This window comes from Adiantum capillus-veneris, chromosome 29 (assembly GCF_014529385.1).
Source record: "Adiantum capillus-veneris isolate H3 chromosome 29, ASM1452938v2, whole genome shotgun sequence".
NCBI lineage: Eukaryota > Viridiplantae > Streptophyta > Polypodiopsida > Polypodiales > Pteridaceae > Adiantum > Adiantum capillus-veneris.
The window spans coordinates 53,696,615-53,717,870 of record NC_140959.1 but is presented as its reverse complement, the minus strand read 5'-3'; the positions used below and the strand labels follow the sequence as shown (position 1 = coordinate 53,717,870).

The 21,256-nt window shown below is 43.0% G+C and overlaps 1 protein-coding gene across 1 annotated transcript; it reads left to right on the top strand.

Moving 5' to 3' along the window:
• The first annotated feature begins 2,154 nt into the window (after positions 1-2,154).
• LOC147419208 (uncharacterized) lies at positions 2,155-15,271 on the top strand. Its single transcript, XM_086505787.1, has 2 exons — positions 2,155-3,068; positions 15,151-15,271. Exons 1-2 carry the CDS (start codon positions 2,155-2,157, stop codon positions 15,269-15,271), a joined length of 1,035 nt encoding a protein of 344 aa, XP_086361913.1.
• The last annotated feature ends 5,985 nt before the right edge of the window (positions 15,272-21,256 follow it).

Genomic DNA, 21,256 nt, shown 5'->3' with positions numbered 1-21,256 from the left:
GCTCTCTGGACAGAGGGCATGGACAGCCAGGCTCCACCTGCAGACAGAGTGGCCTTAGGCCTAGCTCAGCTTAGCCACTTTTTTCTCCAGGAGTCTCTGGCTCGACGGGCTGCAGCAAGAGGGGAGGAGCAGCGTCTCAGACAAGGCATTGCTTCACTATAGAGGATGCAGGAGCAGCATCCAGACAGTCCATGGTTGGAGGAGCAGTTACAGCAAGCTCGACAGAAGCTTGCTTGCACAGAGGAGAGGCACCATGAGTTTGCCTTTCACCGACAAGCATTTCAGTGGACTCAGGTGGGTGACAGAGTGACAGGTGCTTTTTTTGAGACAATGGGACCTCGGCATTTGGATGCCAAGGTCAATCAGTTGAGGAGACCCGATGGGTCAGTTGTTTGTGAGCCCGAGGATATGCGTGCAATTGCTACTGACTTTTACCGTGAGTTACTGTCGGCTGAGCCCCAGTCAGGGAGACAGGATGCATGCAGGGAGCAGGTTTGGGCACAGATGCCTTGTCTTGTGACTGAGGAGCTGCACACGGCTCTTAGGGCCCTCCCTCGTGGTAGCTGTCCAGGTGAGGATGGGCTGACTCCCAGCTTTTTCTTGGAGTACTGGGATCTGCTTCGCCCAGATCTTTGTAGTGCCTTTCAGTACATTCTGCACACAGGAGTCATGCTGGATAGCATGAGTGAGGGCCTGATTTACCTCATTCCAAAGGAGGGTGGCTCCTTGGATGAGATTCGACAGTGGCGCCCCATCACCATCCTCAACTCAGCCTACAAAATTCTTGCCAAGGCTCTGAGTTTGAGGATTCAGCCACTTTTGGAGAGCCTTATACATGGGACTCAGACAGGTTTTGTCAAGGAACGCAATATCCTTGACAACATCTTCACTTTCTGGGAGGCTTCTGCCCTGGCACGACTCCGTGGAGAGGACCTTGTGATTCTTCTTCTCGATTTTGAGAAGGCATACGACAGAGTTGACTGGGACTTTCTAGAGGGCACGCTACGCAGGATAGGCTTCTCAGATGCTTGGATCAGAGGGGTGTCAGCTTTGTACAGACAGGCTCACAGTCAAGTGCTTTTGGCAAGAGGTAGAGGTGAGCGCTTCATGCTTACACGATCAGTCAGACAGGGTTGCCCTCTTGCCCCCTTTCTCTTTTTGTTTTATGCGGAGGCGATGAGTAGATTTTTGGTGTCACAGCAGGTTGGTCTGAGGGGCTTAGCACTCCCTATACGGGGAGATGAGCTTCTGGACGCTGAGTTTGCCGATGACTCAACCTTGTACTTAGAGGGCCAAGAGGCCAATTTACATAGATGTGAGCAGGCTTTGGAGACCTTCTGCTGTGCATCGGGCGCACTGATCAACTGGAGAAAGACAGTGGCTTTCTTGGTTGGCAGTGATCCTGTGTCAGATTGGATGCGAGGAGAGGGTTTCAGGTGGATTCCTCCAGGGACTGCAGTTCGGTACTTGGGTTGTCAAGTTGGTTTGGACTTGTCCCCCGAGCAGCAGATTGCTCCTCTTCTCCTGTCCATCAGGAGAAAGCTGTTACATTGGAGCTCAGCACGACTTTCGCTGGCTGGTAGAGTAGTAGTTGCCAACCAGGTGTTGTTGGCGACTATGTGGTACATCACATCTTGCTGGATCTTCTCGAGTTCTTGTATCAGCCAGGTTGAGAGGCTGATCAGGAACTTCCTTTGGTCAGGTCGCGACACTCAGATTGCCCGAGCCAAGGTGGCTTGGTCGGTCATCACACTTCCTTGTTCTCAGGGAGGGCTTGGGATCATTGAACCAGCACAGCACAGCAGAGCCCTTCTTGGGAAGTTCATCGTTAGAGGACTTCTTCCAGGCGAGGAGCCCTGGAAGGAGTTCTTGCTGCAGAGGCTTCGTGCTAGGGTGCCTTAGTCAGGAGGCCCTTGGCAACCTTCGACCAGATGGATCTTTACAGAGTTGCACCGAGTTGGTTTGAGCAGGAGACTGGAGGACTGATTCGCTGTGAGTTTGCTTCGTTCTTGGGAGCTCTTACGGTGTGGCCTAGAGCAGAGACATCCGACGTGCACGGAGGAGCGCCTACGGCAGCCCCTCGTCTGGAACCCCATGGTTAGCACTCAGAGAGGCCACTTGGTTGGGAGTCGGCCTCATGTTTCTTGGGGTCCCATGGCAGCAGGTCCAGCCCGCTCTCTAGGTGATTGTCTAGCGTTCACAGGTTTGTCAGAGGAGGTGCAGGCTGTCCAGCAACAAGGCATGAGAGGGGTGCAGAGCATGTGTCAGGACATCTCAGAGTCAGTTCCAGCTGAGTTGCTCACGCCTCTCGAGCCAGTTGCACCCCGGTGGATGGGAGCCTTCACACGACTGGAGGTTCTCATTTCAGTAAGGGCTTGCTCAGAGACTGTCCCAGCCCTGTTCTTTGAGCTTCAGGGTGGGGGACGTTTACAGCGAGTTGCAGTAGAGTCCCCGCAGGTAGCAGAGTGCTGTTTCCAGAGGATCCGAGTTGTGGGCATCTGTGGAAGGACTTGCGTCATCGACCCTGACCCAGCAACTCTTGAGATAGGACACTGGAGGCTATGGGCTTGGGAGTGTTGTCCACTGGCACGAGTACAGTGGGATCCTGGTGAGTGTCTATGGAGGGACCCCTTCTCTTCTGCAGACCGCCCTGGAGTCCCCTTTTTTCAGTACACTGTTCGGCTTGGACGTCATATACTTGCATCACAGAGAGAGGCCCGCCCCGCTGCAGCACGTCATTGGCAGGAGGAGGGCCTCACACTCAAGTTCTTGGCAGCTTTTTGGCAGAGGCTGTGGGACACCAGACAGCCGAGGCGCGTCACTTTGTTCCAGTGGCTGGTTGCACACAGAGCCACAGCAGTAGGGAGCTGGCTTGTGCATAGTGGTCTCTCGGCCGCATGTGCAGCCTGTGACCAGGTGGTGGAGAGTCAGCGTCACTGTCTTTGGGACTGCCCTTCGGCCCAGCAGGTGTGGCTACGAGTTCTTCGACTGATGCCTGCCCTCTCCACGGCTCGACAGTACACTTGGGGGGCAACAGCTTGGTCCACCCTCACGGGCCCGGCACTTCAGTTTGAGCTATCTTCCACCAGCAGGATGATAGTGATGCAGGGGGGGCGACCTACACTCCAGCCTGCTACAGATCTTACTCCACAGGAGTGGTGCAGTGAGAGAGAGGAGTGTTGGGAGCTCATCAGCGGCCTAGCTCTCTGGTTCATCTGGCGGGCCCGCTGTTTTCGCATCTTTGAGGCTCGCCCTGTGCCACCAGCAGAGACTATTCGTGACTTTTGGCTAGAGCTGATCCATACTCTCATAGGACAGCTTGAGGGACTACAGGGCAGCTCCGACCGCATGCGGGAGCGCCGCGAGGCTTTCCTTCGACTCTGGCGCCCTGGGCCTTTCTACACCATAGTCCAGGGGGTGCTCAGATGGCACTACTATCCACCTGTGTGGCTCTTCCCTCCTCCCATCTCTTGATTTAGCCTCATTGTATATATGTTGTTTTTTCATTGGGAGAGTCTCCCCATCATGCTTGTTGTAGCCCTCTCCTGCAGAGGTGGATGTAGCCCTATGGGCAGTTTTCATTAACTAATAGAAGGATCTTTTTCTCGGAAAAAAAAAAATTCATTTTGAAATTATGTTATGAAATTACGCTACCATCTCGTCGTGTTGTTTTGGAATTATGTTGTTTCAAAATTATGCTGTGAAAAAATCTTGTTTTGAAATTATGTTTTGAAGAAATTTCGTTTTGAATTATGTCGTTTTTGAAATTATGCAATTGATGAGGTTTTGGTTATAGGTTTCGGCTAGGTTTAGTTTAAGTTACAGGTTAGGTTAGGGTATAGGTTATATGTTTAATTATAGGTTATAAATTAGGTTAATTATACGTTAGGCTAGGTTAGGTCATAGGTTAGATTATATTAGGTTTAGGTTATAGGTTAGGTTAGATTAGCTTATAGATTATGTTAGGTTATAGGTTAAGTTAGGTTAGGTTATATGATGTTATTTATGTTAGATTAGCTTACAGATTAGGTTCTAGGTTAGGTTTAAGTTATAGATTATGTTAAGTTATAGGTTATAGGCTAGGTTAGTCAGATTATATATTAGGTTTAGGCAACAGGTTAGGTTATAGGTTAGGTTAGGTTAGGTTATAGGTTGTATATACGTAAAAGGTTAGGTTAGGTTATAGGTTAAGTTATCTAATGTTTAGGTTGTAGGCTTGGTTCTAAAAAAATATGATGCTCCCAACTAAAATATTGGCGGCCCATAACCATGATGTCAGTAGCGAACAAAAGTATTGCCAAGTCAATTGCCCTAAGACTCTCTCTCACTCTGGATAAGGGTATCACTCATCACCAACAAGGTTTCTTCAAAGGAAGATCTATTTAAGATAACACCTTGACAACAATGGTTGGATTAGAATACACACCATTCACCAGTGTTTTTTTTTTTTGACTAAAAATTCGCCAATTTTGTGAATCTTGAAAATTTTGAGCTTTTTTTTTGCTCTCATTCGTGTAGACTTTAAGATGTTTTACGCCAGACTTTGCTATAAGGTTTTGTATTTTAGAATAGCTAGTGGCCAAAGATATGCCCACTAAAGAACTTGATGGTAGGGGAGATTGAGGGCCAAGTAGGTTTGATTGACTAGATTTTATGTAGGAGGTCTAAGATCTTCAAACTTCCTCATTTAGTTTTCATCTAGATTTCAAAGACCTTACCGCACTCAACAAGATGTTGTCTCCTAGCAAAACCCTAGTACATATAAGGTGTGTTGTGACATTGATACTTATTTGAAAAGTCTAGGTGGCACTACATAAATCACTTCTTTCTATTACATAAAATGTTGTAAGAGATGTTCCTTTTATCCTTACATGTGATATTGAAAAAAATGACCAATTAAGGTCTAAATTAAATTTTTTGTTGAAAATTTGATAAATTTAAATTTAAAATATTTTGCTCGCCAAATTCATAAAGTTAGATTCATTTTTTCGCCAAAAACTTGAGTTATATTTCAAGGTCGGTGTCTAAAAAAAATACAGTGCCATTCACCATGTAAGATTGTGTCAGTTATAGGTTAAGCTAGAGCTAGCAACAAATAGTCGAAAAAACACAAACGGACTTTGATTATATTAGGTTATAGGTTAGGTTAGGTTATAGGTTATGCTAGATTAGGTTATAGGTTAGGTTTAGGTTATATGTTATGTTAGGTTAGAGCTAGCGGCAATTTAATAGTTTAAAAAATGCATGCAAATGGACTTCCGTTAGGTTAGGTTAAGGTTATAGGTTATGTTAGGTTTAGGTTAATCGTTAGGTTAGATTATAAGTTAGGTTAGAGCTAGCGGCAAAAAGTAGAAAAAATGCAAACGGATTTCAAGAATGACTTGTGTACTTCAAAAACACAAACGGAATTCGATTAGGTTATGTTATAGGTGTGGTTATAGGTTAAGGTTAATTTGGTTGTAGATTAGGTAATAGGTTAGGTTAGGTTAGGTTAGGTTAGGTTAGGGGTTATAGGTTTGAAAAACGCTAGCACAATTGGACTTCAAAAGCACACACAGACTTCAAAAACACTAATATATAGTCATTGACCATATGGTCCTAATCTTTGTGCACCTCTAGACCGAGGTGTGCGGGGATCGGGCATGGCTAGAGAATGTGAGGTTGTTAGATCTAGCGGCAAATAGTTTAAAAAATGCAATCGAACTTCAAAAGCACCTTGTGTACTTCAAAATGCAAACGAAAATTGATAAACGAAGTAAAATAACGCAATCGGACTTCAAAAGTGCACACAAACTTCAACAGCCTTAATATATAGTCATTGACCAATAAAGACGAGATTATTACCCTGTGGTCCTAATCTCCGTGCACCTCTAGACTGAGGTGTGCAGGGATCGGACCTAGATAGAGAATGTGAGGTTGTCATGTATTGTCATGTAGTTAGTAGTGTGTAGTTATAACAACTAGAGTGTTTTAATTATTTGTTGCATCATTGGTAGATAAAGTATGGACGATAAGATGGCGTGTCCTTGTGCGCATTGCAAGCATCAGATCTTTCAAAAATGAAAAATCTACGACCAGCACATACGCAATCATGGTCTCTTTCTGATAGAGCAAATACAAGGCATGCGTTATTGATCTCATGGTCCAGAGACAATAGATCAAACTCCTCCCAACCAATACCTGATATGGCATTTCAAGAAGTAGAGATGGAGCAGATGTTAGATGTGTTCTTTGACATGGATCCCATCATTGAAAACATAAAAGACGACAACATTCAACGCAATACTGTGGACCAACCTCAGCCATCCCGTCCATATCGACGGCATGATAGCAATGATAAAGATGACGAGATGATGCAAACTCTTGCACTCATGCCTCTTTACAATGGTGCAAAAATCTCAGTTCTCTGTACCGTGTTGGCAATGCTTAATTTTGCAATCTGTCTACGGGTGGTCCGATGCCTCAGTCATAGAGCTTTTCAGGTAAATACATTGTATCCTAAGCATGATAAAGTGAAAATTACAGTTCAATAATGTGTCAAGGGGTTGACTTGTTTATGCAACGACAGGTTGCTCAAGGAGCAAATCTTGCCAGAAGGGAATCACATGCCCCCTACCCGGCTAGCCGCTAAAAAGCTTCTTACTAATTTGGGCCTGGATTATCACAAAATACATGCATGTCCTAATGATTGTATACTTTTTTGCCATGAGTATGCAAATTTGGAACGATGTCGCAATTGTGGATCAAACATGTATAGAGAGGACACACAAGGAAAATTTATCCCTGCAAAGGTCCTTTGACACTTTCCTATCATTCTAAGAATAAAGAGCATGTTCAGATGCAAGTCCATAGCTGCTTTGATGACATGGCACTCAAATACTAGATCGACAAATGATGTGATGCGGGTACTTGCTGACTCTTGTGCATGGAACCACATAAGGAAAGTTGGCCTACATTTAAGAACGAGCCTCGATGTATCCGCTTTGGTGTGGCAATGGATGGAGTAACCCCATTTGAATCACGGAGTTTTTCATGGAGCATGTGGCCTATTTGTCTGGTTAATTATAATCTTCCACCATGGCTGGCTATCAAGAAGGGCCATCTGTTGTTGTCATTGATCGTCCCAGGAAAGTACAAAGCAAAGAACATGGAAGTCTATCTGGCACCACTTATAGAAGAGCTCCAAATCTTGTGGACAGGAATTGATGTGGCTGATATGTCCCAACCAATCGGACGACGGAATATACATGTGCAAGGCATTCTCATGTGGACCATGCACAATTGGCCAGGCTTTGGTGAGTGCTCAGATAAGTGCCTTTGAAACCCTCACACACGTCATGTTATTCTTGGCTATGCCAACGCTTTTATATTTTAATTTTGTGATGTTTCATGCTTGAGTTACTCGGGCAATCATGCATGTCCAAAATGTGGTCCTCGACTTGGCTTCCGTCGCTCTAAGCATTTGAGCAAGCCAGTTTACGAGAAGCATGGTAGATTTTTGCCTGAAGGACATGAGCTACATGGACCAAACATATGCAAATGTGACATGCATCCACTAAAAGCGAGCAATTGAAAAAACATGTGGCTGGAGAGGGGAGATTTCATGCCACCTAGAATGAAAAGACTTTCTATTTTCCATGAACTCCCATACTAGAGTGACCTACTTATTAATCATCTGCTCGATTCAATGCACATCTTCAAGAATGTGGGGGAGATCATATGGAAAACCATCACTGGAAAAAGGGAGAGCAAGGCCCAAAGAGATGACCTGCAGGTTGTGGGTTGAATGCCAGAGATGTGGCCTCAACTTAAACCGAATGGAAAGTTTTTTATTCGAAAAGGACCATGGGTTTTGAGTTGTGCAGAAGAGCAACAAGTGAATAAGACTATATCTTCATTCAAGACTCCCACTGGGTGCATGCGATGTTTGAAAACTGCTTTTACAAGAGATGAAAATCTCAGTGGTCATAAGTCCCACGGTTGGCACAAATTTTTATAGTTTATCTTACCAATTTCCATAAAGAATTGTTTTACAATGTCAAATAATGAAGCTGATGCAAAGAGCGACGAAGAAGTAGGGTTTAATGACAAAGATGCAGAAGTACAGATTGAGATAGACATCTTTGGTGCATCAGATCTCATAGAAGACGAGAGATTAACTAATGATTTTTGATAGGGACTCTTTTGTAAAACTCTTTTTATTAGTCTACAATACACTCTAGATTCATTCATTTGTGTTGGCAATTCATTTATTTGTTATTTGTATTGATTAAGCGTTTCTTCTATAAACTAACGTATTTTGTGGGTGTTATTCATGTATTTGTAGCCATGGCCAATGACGATGAGCCATACTAGTTTAAGTTTTCATGTCACTCTGGTTGGCATGTCACCCAAGCAGATGGGTCTCTTTTTGACACATTTCACACCAGAGCAGATCGTGATGGCACAGAACCTTTGGGCAATAGGTTCCTCTAGACCTACTATGGTCGACCCTACGCCTAGGACTAGTGTGGTCCATACATCAACCGGCCCCACACCTCAGTCGAGTGTGCCCGCTACGCCTAGGACTAGTGTGCCCCCTACACCGAAGGGTGGTTTGTCCTCAAGAAGAGGTAGGCGTCGTTCTAGAAGCAGTCGTTGTTGTGGTAGTGGTTCTACCGATACATCCACACCATTGAGAGAGCGTCCCCCACTCTATTTAGTAGATAGTTTACCGATTGGCACACCACGTACACCTTGGGGATCACACGAGCATGATCCTAGCAAGGTGTACAAGAGAAGGAATGTGGTTGTTGTGGCGGATAGGGTCGAAAAGGCCATGCGACAAAATATTCAATAGCTATGTACAATTCAGTTTGGTCACTCTGATATGGAGGTTTGGGATAATCTCGACGATGAAAGAAAGTGCACTGGTACAGGTCTCAAAAGAACCGCCGGTTTATCTAATAAATTTTTGATGCGTATAACAGCGTATATACAGGCATTTATAACTGTGTATATTCCAATGGTTAAACTGTGTATATTCCGGTGGTCCGTTACCGATATGTATACCGACGCTACGATACCGGCGTTTATTTTACGATGCTTATTCCAATGTATTTTACTTATAAAAGAAAGCTTGTCTTGCCGATATTTGCGCCTATTTTTGCGTGATGTGTTGTAGTGTGTGGATATGTACACGCATTGTAGGCAATTATATGAGCAAGCAAATGCTAAAAAAATGCCATTTTATGGTTCACTCCCATGTATGCCTCTTTTTTTACTATTGAAAATGTATACGGTGGGCTTGAAAAGTTGACCACTCACAAAGCGGGAGATCTTCAAGGTATCAAGCCGGAGATGATCAAATGGACGGGAGATTTTACCCATGAGTGGATGTATGATATGTTCAACCTTGCACTTTAACATGGTATGCCTTATGATTGGAGTACTAATTGGGTTAAGCCTTTGCATAAAGGAGAGGATGTAAAGAATGTAAACAACTATCGGACTATAATGATTGGGTCTCCTATGGAAAAGTTATTTGGGTGCATAATGGAGATAAAATTGAGTGATTGGGCTGAAGAGAATGACAAGTGTACAAAGGAACAAGCGGGTTTTTGCCGATGCCATAGCACCATTGATCATCCTGTCACTCTTCATGTTCTCATGGAGGAAAGTCGGTTGAAAGGCAAGAGATTGTATTGTTGTTTTGTGGACTTTAAGAAAGCATTTGATATGATTTCATGTAACAATTTGTGGAGAAGGATGGAAGAACTCTAAGTGCCAAGTGAGTTTATGCTTGCGGTTCTCGAATCTATGAGAAGGTGATTTGTCAATTGCGCATGGGAAGAGAAATTTCAAAAAAAATTGTAAGCACTATTAGGGTTAAACAAGGATGTCCGTTGTCACCAACTCTCTTTGGTCTATGCATCGATCAACTGGAACAAATGGTACTTGACTTTATGCAAGAAGAAGGCATTGAAGAGGTCACTATTTGCAATGCGGTAATCATGCTTTTGTTGTATGCGGATAATGTAGTGCTTCTAGCACACACTTTAGAAGATACACAAAAGCTTATGGTTGTCCTTGGGGCTGATTGTTTGTGAATGAATCCAAAACAAAGGTTATGCTTGTGAAAACCAACCATAAGGAGAAGCCATGCATTGTGTACAACAATGAGACACTTGAAGTTGTTGAGAGCTTTAAGTATCTTGGCCTTGAGGTTTCATCCAATCACAAGTGGCATGAATGTGCTACGCATTGTTTGGAAGCGAGAAAGAGAGCATATTATGCATTTGAGAACATGTGTAATGCAAGAAACATCAAGTGTTGGGTTCTCAAGAAGTATCTTTTTGATGCATTGGTAACACCGGTTCTTCTTTATGGAGTTGAAGTGTGGGGCGGGAGCATCTCAAAGTCCACTTGGAAAGAGTTTGAGAATGTCCAAAAGTGTTTTCTTAAACTTTCTCCAAGTTAAGACACAAACACCCTCCTACTTCTTGAGTCGGGATCTCTTCCAATTGAGGTTATGGGCATGGAAAGGGTTGTGGAGTACATGATAAAGATGCATCAAAACCCCTCACATTCACTTCCTACAATTGCATGGGAAGCAAGCAAAAAAGTTCAAAAGACACATAAAAGCAAGATCTTGAGCACGGGATGGATGCAAGACATAAAGAAGTGGTTTGGGAGATGGGATGCATTACACTTGCTACATGATGCTTCAATTGACTCCCAAGTGAATGAAGCTTTTCTACAACGCCAATGTATTACGGCTTGGGAGAAATCTGGTGGGTCACGTTTCATACATTACACCACCCATATTGCCCCCAACTACAAAACCATGTTCTTCGCTGAAAGAGAAAACTACTCACACTTACATGCTTGAGCATATCCCCTTGTCGACGATACGCACTATCGCAGCCATTTGGCTTAGCTCCCATTTCCTTCAATGCGAGATAGGGCGTTGGGGCAATGGAGAAGAGTCAAATCGATTGTGCAAAAATCGACTGTGCACATTATGCTCATTGAAAGTTCGAGAGCCTGAGTACCACACACTACTAGAGTGCTCAGCTTTTGGTCACATTCGAACTTGCTTCTCTCACATTTTCAGCCATAACTTAGACCTACACACTTTCCTCTCCCAGCCACAGTGTGGGCTCTCCATTGCGACTCTCATCACCACAATTTTGGAGCATCGACAGTCACTCATCAACCATACACATACTACATCACATGTAACTTTGGTCCCATAGGTCATATTTGACCTCCGAGGATGATAATAAAATATACCTCTCTCTCTCTCTCTCTCTCTCTCTCTCTCTCTCTCTCTCTCTCTCTCTCTCTCTCTCTCTCTCTCTATATATATATATATATATATATATATATATATATATATATATATATATATATATATATATATATATAGATATATATATATATATAGATATACACACACACAATTTACGGCGCCCCATTTTCTTTGTGTGTGAGGTGCACCATAGCTGAAAGCTTTTGGTTCCTACCTACGTGTGTCATCACATACCCCACTCGTTTTCTCTTCTCATGATGCTCTTGCTCAAGTTTACCACACATGAAAGTGTTCGTTCGCTTGTGGTGAATGGCTGCAAACGAGGCCGCCTTGCACACACATAGACAACTTTCTCTCATGAAGAAGAGCTGACACAAAGTAGCTTTTCACAGCATGCTATAGTGAGGTGATTGTTAAGTATGGAGCCTGATTTACCTTGTAATTTTTTTTATTAAAAATGCACATTTTTAAGGCCCCCATTTTGAAGAGAAGCCATCGTGCATGAATAAAAATCCTCGCCGGAAATCAAAATTTTCACAGCCAGTCTCTAGCAGTGGTAGGTTCTCTTATGTATATTATGGTCTGGACAAGGCCAAACATTGCACATGCAGTGGAAGTTGTATGTAGGTTCATGGACAACCCAGGTAAAGAGCATTGGCAAGCTGTGAAGTGGATACTTAGGTATCTGAAAGGGACAACAACAAATGCTTTGTATTTTGGAATAACTGATATTTTTCTTTAAGGGTATGTTGATGAAGATATGGCAGGTGACAAAGATACTCAAAGGAGCACTACTGGCTATGTCTTCACGGTTGGATGCACAACAGTAAGCTAGGCTTCAAAGCTGCAGAAAGTGGTCTCACTTTTTACCACAGAAGCAGAGTATGTAGCAATGACAGAGGCAAGCAAAGAAATTATGTGGCTTCACAGATTCTTAGAACACCTTGGATTTAAACAAGACAATTGTGTCTTGTACAATGATAGCCAAAACGCTATCCATCTTGCAAAGAAATCCGCCTTTCATTCAAGGACAAAGCACATTGAGATGAGATATCACTTCATACGCACTCTTTTGGAAGAGGGACAACTAAAGCTAGGAAAGGTGCATACAAGTGAAAATCCTGCAGACATGTTTACAAAGGTGGTCAACAAGGAGAAGTTGAGCTTTTGCTCATCTTCAATCCTCATTCAAGGATAAGAAGCCAAGATGGAAAGTAGTCATAGATTTGGTTTGGAGATAAGTTTCCAAGTGGGAGATTGTTAAGTATGGAGCCTGATTTACCTCTTGTAATTTTCTGTATTCGTTGAAATATTCCTTTTTTTTTGGAATAAGGCCGGACGGCGATCGGAAAACGGTCCGTCGTTTGGCCGGTTGGTCGATGATTGATAGTCAATGGCCGGTGGCCGGTGGCCGAATTCAATGGCGGGTGGCTGATTTCAAAGGCGGACTTGTCTTCTCAAGGGAGGCCACACATAGGCGGATTGGAGGGTCCAATTTGGACTTGTCAACACAAGGATGGCCACACACAGTTGCCTCTCATGAGAGGGCATCCCTTTTTGACCTATAAAAGGAGGCCTCTTCTACACACAAAAATGGATTGTGAAGCATTGTGGTACATTTTGAAGTTGATGTGAGGTGGTGAAAGTGAAGCAAGGTGAGAGCTCCAAAAGGGTATAATCCCTTTGTAACTTACTTCTTGTGTGAAGTACTAAAGCCATTGAGTGGCTGCTTTCCCGTGGACGTAGCGCCCCACATTGGGTGAACCATGTATATCGTGTGTGATCTCTCTCTCTCTCTACTCTATAATCTCTCTGTGTGAAAATTATCTCTCTCCATTAAGTAATCTACTCAATTATCTACTTAGCTACGTCCTATTTCCTAACAATGACAGAGAGGGAGCAAGAGCAGCCAATGTAGGGGCATGCACATGTGGCAGTCCATTTGAATGAGAAACGCTCATTCAGCGCCACATGTACACCCTGCACACTACAAGATGGTCTCGAGTCCTTGCTTGCCTCTATCTCTGCACTCATTGCCATGAGATCACATAGCTAACATTGTCTTCTTTCTTTACTGCCCTAAATCACCTTCCATTAGCCTTGTCTATTTCTCCCTGGCCCAATTTCTATAGAGCTTGCTCGACGCAGTGGATGTTGGAGCTTCTCTCTCTCTCTCTCTCTCTCTCTCTCTCTCTCTCTCTCTCTTTTTCTTTTTTGACTTTCAAGCACGAGCCTAGCTGACAGGCAAAAGTCAATTTATTCAATTTGTTTTTGGCTACATCTCGCATTGATTTTTTTTTATATCGATTGGTATCTGACGTTCTCAACTGGTATATACATGTTTTATGTTTACTTAAAAACTGAAGAGGAAAATTTTGCCATCACTACTTGTGCCTAGTGTGCTTGGTAGTTCTCATCAGCTGCTCACTACCATAGCCAGGTCTCTACATCTTGAGTTCTTCACTCTCTAGGATGCAAATCACATTGTTGAAGAAGACCAGATGCCATTATGGTGGTGCATCCAAACTAGCTTTTGTAGGGTGACTCACGGCCGGAGTCGGGATACATGTGAGGGCCCCACGATAAACCTGTTGCAGAGCATCACATCGATCCTCGGGGGAGATGCGCTGAAAATTTTTCCAGCATCGATGGTTGGGTTGCCCAGTGCATTCACGTTGCTGCCCATCGCGCTGCACCATGAAGTCGTCACAAGCCTAGAGGTGCATGCGCCACTCGCTTCCCTGACTTCCGACAACAACAACGCCAACACCACTGTCATAATTTTGACGTAGGCCATGCTTGAGATAGTCTAGTAGAGCTGAGCTGCAAGACGTAGGCTAGCATAGTAGAGTGCAAGGCGCTCTCTTAGCACGAGCACATCTACAATAGCCGGCCAACCAAAAAGCATCTAACAGGGCAACACCTACGTGTACAACTCCTTTTGGCCGTCAACTAGCTGGTGGCCGGTGTAGCCCACGTCCCACCTCTTCCGGCCATAGCCAACGTCTCCTTCCTATCCAATTAGAGCAAAGCTTTTAAAAAAAACAGACTCGTAGAGGGCTGGCCAAAGCGGTTGTGCTCAAGATTGGCAGCCACCAACAGTCCCAAGATTCCTCAGAATCATCTCATGGTTGGAGAGTGGCCGCCTGGCAAGTTGTGCTAGGTCTCTCTCTCTCTCTCTCTCTCTCTCTCTCTCTCTCACACACACACACACACACACACGATCTTTAGAGCAGAAACTAGGGGCGGCCATTAGTGACGAGGTTATGGGCTTCCACAGAGCCGTCAAAAGCACATCCCCCAATGAAGACTTGGGAGCAGGTCAAGAGTAGCGGTATTGAGACCGTGCACCTAATGGAACACGATCCCCTCTGTGTTGCCCTGCAGGAGCTCTGTGTTACCCTTATGAGATAAAGTTGAAAGTTTCGCATTACAAACAGGAGGCCTAATAGAGGATCTCTCTGAGCCAGCGTAGGGTAATTAGAGATGAGGCCCTGCACCTGCGCTCTGGTCTTCGTGTCTGTGCCGATCGTAACTCAAGGTCTAAAAAAGGTACAAAGGGCTCGATTTACAAAAACTTCAAAACACAGGGGCAATCACAATCCTAAATAGTTATTAGCCCCATAACTATGACTACCAGAAATTAGCAGTGGGTGGGGAACTGATCAAGATAGTTGATAGACAGGGCGGTTGTCAATGGGCCAAAATTGTACAAAAGCCTGAACAAGGAAAGTGTCGATTTAAACAAGCAAGACTATGAGGAGTGTGGACAATAAGAAATACAGAACCCGCTCAAACAAGGCCACAGTGCACCCTACATATTTAGAAGATAATGCACAATTGCATTGTGAAAAAAGATTTATTGCTGATATAGCTGTTTGTAAAGAAACATTCCCTATGCACATTGGCAAGGAGATGGGAGATGACCAGCTTGGACTGCAGGAGAGGTGCAGGTTGAAGGGTGGTGCAAGGATTTGATGGCGAAGAGATAGATCTAGTAGCTTGAGGGCGAGGGAGACATGGCCGAAGGAGCTCAATGGTCTTCGCCATGACTTGCTTATAAGCTACAGATTTCGAGTCATAGGTAGTTTCTCAGTTTCATCAAACTTTGAAGAACTAGCTATGGGAGTTTGTCTTCTTCTTTCCATTGAAACCTCCAAGACTAATTCAGCCTACATCTTGGTGAGCACTGAGACCTCCAAGATTGATTCTCAAAGTGCCAGACGCAACCCTTTAAAGCGAGAGGTTCATAACTTGCACTAGAGTAATCGATTCTCCTCATAGCCTCCTATTGATCCATTGTGGCGCTTTGTTTTAGTGTGCTCCATCCTTAAGAGAGAAGTTGGAGCACCTTTTCTCCGCTTGCCTCAATCCCAACCCTGTTATAGGCTGGTAATCCCTCGCATGCTCCAGCCAGGTGCCTGTGTACGACGCCTGTGTCGGGGCCGAATCCACATGGAGCCCTCGCTTGTGTGCACTACATTGACCTGTGCGCCACCACGGCGTCTGTATTCACCCTTGTATGTGCTTCCTTCCCCCGCCGTCCCTACTTGCCGTCTACTCTGCCCGCCACATTGGCCTTACCGGCTCGTGTGTCCAGTGTGACCATCACCCACCTCGCTACTAGATTCACACATTCTCTCTTCCTAGGGCAAGGAGTCTCACCTCACTATCTTGCTAGTGGATTCACACACTCTCTTTCTAGGGCAGGGAGTCGGGACAATATAGTCGAGATCAGTTTTAAAAGTTAAATCTCATTGAGATATTTGTTGTGGTGACCTTCTCATCATTGGTTTGACACACTTCACTTCTACTAAGTCCTTACGGCATCGTTGCATCACTTCTACTGAGTCCTTAGTGCATCATTGACCAATTAAATTTTTTGCTACCAACAATTTTATTGTGTATTTTTTGCTACCAACAATTTTATTGTGTATTTTTAGCCAAGGAAAAAGAGAAGTCCTCTCCATGGTCTTTTCCGTTTGGGCAGGCCAAAAATATTCTTCCCTTTTTCATTAACAATAGAAATATCGTGAAATGTGAGTATAACCATGATGCCTTTTCATGATTCACCCTTGTCTTTGCAATAAGTGTCCTCGGACGCTTGGCCAATCAAAAATTTATACATTTAAAAAAAAAAATCTCCCTTTTTAACTAACAAAAAGGGAACACATCACTATGGCCTTAGCCCTTTGGGTAGGCCAAAATTTGAAATGAAATGTTATATTAAGCGTTTTCAAATGCCAAAATGACCTATGAGACCAAACTGATGCAATCTTGGTGGACCTAATACAATGTCTAGTTACAAAATAAAATGAGAGAGAGAGAGGACTAGGGGCTGTGGGGGGGGGGGGGGGCGTGGGTGAGGGGGGGCAAAAATTGTGAGAGGAAGAGAGTGGAGAGAGTTCTTTTTATAAAAACAAGTGATAAAATCACCAGGCCTGCTAGGCTGATAAAAGTTTCTTTTTGACATGCAATTTTTCAAGCCTCCTTTCATATGCTTTGTACAATGCAATCAACTTATATAATTTGCCATATATAACGTTAACTTAAAGATATAAATACAAAAAATGACAGGTAATTTTGAGATTGTTTTGGTAGGCAAAATAGCCCTTGACAAAAAAAATAGGCGTCAATTTTAGGCCTTGAAATTTTGAAGTTAAATCCCACTTTAAAATCACTACATCTTTAAGCTTTTAAAAAAAACATAAGCACAGAAAATTGAATTAAAAAAGCACCCTTAAGCTCTACACCCTAAGCTTTAAATCCCTATGCTCTACACCCCACTTTAAATTCTACATTTTTAAGCTCTAGAGCCCTTTTCACAAATTTAAAATTATGATCCCTAAGTTGTAAATCACTTTAAAAGCTTTAAAGTTCTAAGTTCTAAAACTCTAGTGTCTCGGGGTGACCCTTCCCCTACCTGTGGATCCATGTAATATTTTCAATTTCTTTAATTCAAAGTTTTACCTTCTGATAAAAAAAACTCTAGGTCCTCATTGGATCATTGGAGACCTTACTTTAAAAGTTCTATATCTTCAAGTTCTAAACTTAGCTTTAAAATGTTTAAAAATAAAAATAAAAATACTTTAAAGGTTAAAGCCCTAATTCTTTCCATAAAGTTTTAACTAACAAAAATGATAACTTTAGTCTATTGCATCAAGTAACCCCACCAAGCCTTAGCAAGGGGTCCATGCCCTTTCGAGATCTTGAGAAAACCCTCCAACCACTAGGCTACTCTTTGACCCACATCCACTGAATTGACGACCAGAGCCGGGCACCATTTCACCCTCTCATCCACCGAAAAGGCGAGCACTTTCTCTTCCAAGAAGAAGAGGGGTGGCCACCATGCCTTGGTTGCAAAAAAAAACCTGGACTGATCCTGTGCACCCAAGGATGAGGCACACACAGTCGAGCACTCGCTCTTTGGAGCAACCCCTGCATGCCAAACCATGCCAATCCCCATTCGCAGGCCGCACTGCACCCATCCCCCATTGCTTGTGAAACCCACAGACTGCCCACCAAAGGGTCCCCCAACCCGCGTGCAATAGTTGTGGTCTCCCCGAGAGGAGTGAGGATTAGGACAAAAGTAAGCTTTGCGCATGTGAAATCTTAATGCTTGTACCAAGGCAAGTAATATTATACTTCTAGAAAAGATGTTGAATTCCTTTTACAGATAAGTTTTATAAGAAGGTAACACCCTCTAATAGATCATTTCCATGGCATGCTTGAGTGCATTCAATTGAATAAGAGTTCCATCACTCATAGTGATTGGATAAACCTTCCCAAAGTTGATTTTTGGCTTTCTAAAAGAAGCATTAGAGGAGTGTTGGGTTAGCAGACTTTCATTGTTTTCAGTGATGATGATTGAGACATACCTTAAATGTTATTTCATTTTTAAAATAATACATGGATCTTTTTATTTCACCCTTCATTTCACATCTTGATATGTCTTGACTTTTCTTGCATTCTATTGTTTTAGAACTAGTATGTGATCTGCGCGTTACTGCGGCTAGAAAATGCATGTGTTCTATTCTTACAACTACAAAGGTGGATAATTATATAGATTCTATTATTCTACATGCATACCCTCTCTTGAATTTCAAAAAAATGATTCACAATATCTCTCTATGGATTCTCAAATAAAAATATACATGCAAGAGGCAACAAATATTCCTTTAATACCAAGCTTGCCAGGTTCTCACACATTACGCAAGATTTTATAGCCCTTATTCAATGGATCTAGGTTCTTTATAGCTATTAAAGAGAACACACACACACACATACACACAAAGATTATTATTTCTATTCTCCTTCTCCTCCTCCCTTCTCTCTGTTTGATTGGATAGTTCTCTGGGTTGGTGGTAGTTGTTTAATTCTCTCTCTCTCCCCAGTGCCCAAAAAAAACTTTAAATACTAAATTCCTTTATATTTTGAAGGTTTTCTTACCTTCTAATTTAAAATTTAGAGGTAACGTTTCAAAATTTGTAGGTGACATTACACTTTTTTCTTGAGCTTTTCTCTCAATTCATGAAGTCTCCAACTTTTATAGTGTTCTTCATACAATAGAAGTCGCTTCTTGTTAAGCACCATGCTACACACACACAAAGAGAGAGAGAGAGAGAGAGAGAGAGAGAGAGAGAGAGAGAGAGAGAGAGAGCATACAACTTGTATAGATTGTCCACAAATAACTTGGCTAGTTATGGAGTCTTAACCATTGATTTGGTTGGAATAAACTTACATAATTTAGTCAACCGGTCTACGACCACCCATACTGAGTCATGACCTCATACAGTGGTTGGTAAACCCACAATAAAGTCCATAGAGATACTTTTCCATTTTCCATTGGGAATCTCCAAAGGATGTAAGAGTCCTCCTGCTTTCAGGCACTTTGCTTTGTTAACTTGACATTTTTGGCAATGCAATATATAAGCTTGAACAAAGCCATGTAAACCTGGCCAGTAAAACTGTCGTCGTACAAGAGCATAAGTCTTTCTAATACCCGGGTGCCCTGCACTTGGACTATCATGACATTCAAAAAGAATTGACGCCGAATGTCTGTGTCCGTCGGTACACAAACTCTCTCCTTATGGAGTAGGTACCCATTGTCGATGGTGAAATGCTTCCATCGTTGTAGTTCATCACTCGATAGAGGAGAACTATGTGTGGAGGTTAACGTTACACTACCATCATTGAGTGAGAAGGATCCCTCATTTGTACATGGATCCACACTTTGGAATATGCTTCATCATGCTCATATTTGCTCTTTAGAGAATCCAAAAATTTGCTACGAAGTTTCATGAACAAGAGAGAATTGATCTCTAGCATACGACTTAGAGCGTCAGCCACCACATTGTATCATCCTTTACGATACCGGAGCTTGGCGTCATATTCCTGAAGAATCTTGGCCCACCTGGCTTTTCGACCCTTCAGATCAGTTTGTTGTGTAAACCATTTAATGCTTTCATGGTCAAACACAATCTCAAACTGAGCACCATACAAATAATGCCGCCATGTTTTTAAGACAGACACTATTGCATAGAGTTCGCGCTCATAAGCAAAGTAGTTGTGCTGAGGTACATCAAGCTTCTTGCTTTCAAATGCAATTGGTTGTCCATCTTGTAACAAGACTGCTCCAATAGCACGGTCACTATCATCCGTTTCCAAAATGAATGGTTTTAAAGGATCTACAATAGCTAGTATGGGAGTTGTAGCTAACGCATCCTTGAGCGTATCGAAACTGCGATGTTGAGCGGGTCCCCATTGAAAAGCTTTGCCTTTGCCTTTCAGTTGATCCGTCATGGGAACAAAAATATTAGCATAGTATTTAACGAACGTTCGGTAAAAATCTGTAAATCCTTAAAAAATCTATAACTCTTTCAGATTTGTAGGAGAAGGCCACTGCCGGATTGAATCCACTTTGGATTGATCCATATATAGGCCATTAGTTGAAATAACATGCCCAAGATAGTGAATTTCTTCTTTCAAAAAATCACACTTAGATTCCTTAGCATATAATTTATTTGTTCTTAACAATTCGAACACCTGCCTCAGATGTTGTAAGTGTTCTTCTTCAGAAGCACTGTAAACTAGAATGTCATCGAGAAAAACGATGACAAATTTGCCCAGGTACGGCTTCAAGACACTATCCATAAGTGTCATGAATGTTGTGGGCGCATTGGTTAAACCAAAGGGCATAACCAAAAGCTCGTAGTGTCCAAACCTTGTTCGGAATGCCGTTTTGGGTATATCAGCAAGTCGAATACGGACTTGGTGATACCCTGACCGCAAGTCTATTTTTGTAAAAATGCGAGCATTAAGTGAGTTTGTCAAAAAATTCATCCACACGTGGTAATGGGTACTTGTTCTTAACAAACCGCATTTAAGCCACGGTAGTCTACGCACATGCGCATACTGCCGTCTTTTTTCTTCACTAATAGGATAGGAGAAGCCCATGGTGAAGAACTGGGTTGGATAAACCCTCCGCTAAGGTAGTCAGCAAGCTGACGTTCCACCTCAGCAGCTTCAGAGTAACTCATACGGTGGGGCGGTTTACTGACTGGTTTACTGCGTACAACCACATCGATGCTATGTTGCACCGATCGTGTTGGCGGTAATCCTGGTGGCAAATCATTAGGAAAAACATTTTGAAATTCCTTTCATAATTTCTATAACTCACTAGCAACTTTTGCTTGTTTGAAAGTAGCCATTGGTGGAAGAGATGAGAGAGAAGCATGCGGCGTTGAGGAATGTTCAACAGATTCAATGTTAGAGAGAAAATGAGACAATGAGTAACACAAGAAAACTTGATCTATTTCATTATCAGAAACGAGCAATATAAGCTCAGTTGTACATATCAATGGTGAAGAAGGTGCATCCTTCTCTCCTGACAACAACACATGTGCGCCATGGGATTCGAACATCGAGTTGTTGTGCTCATAGCTACGCTTCAGTGATGGTCCT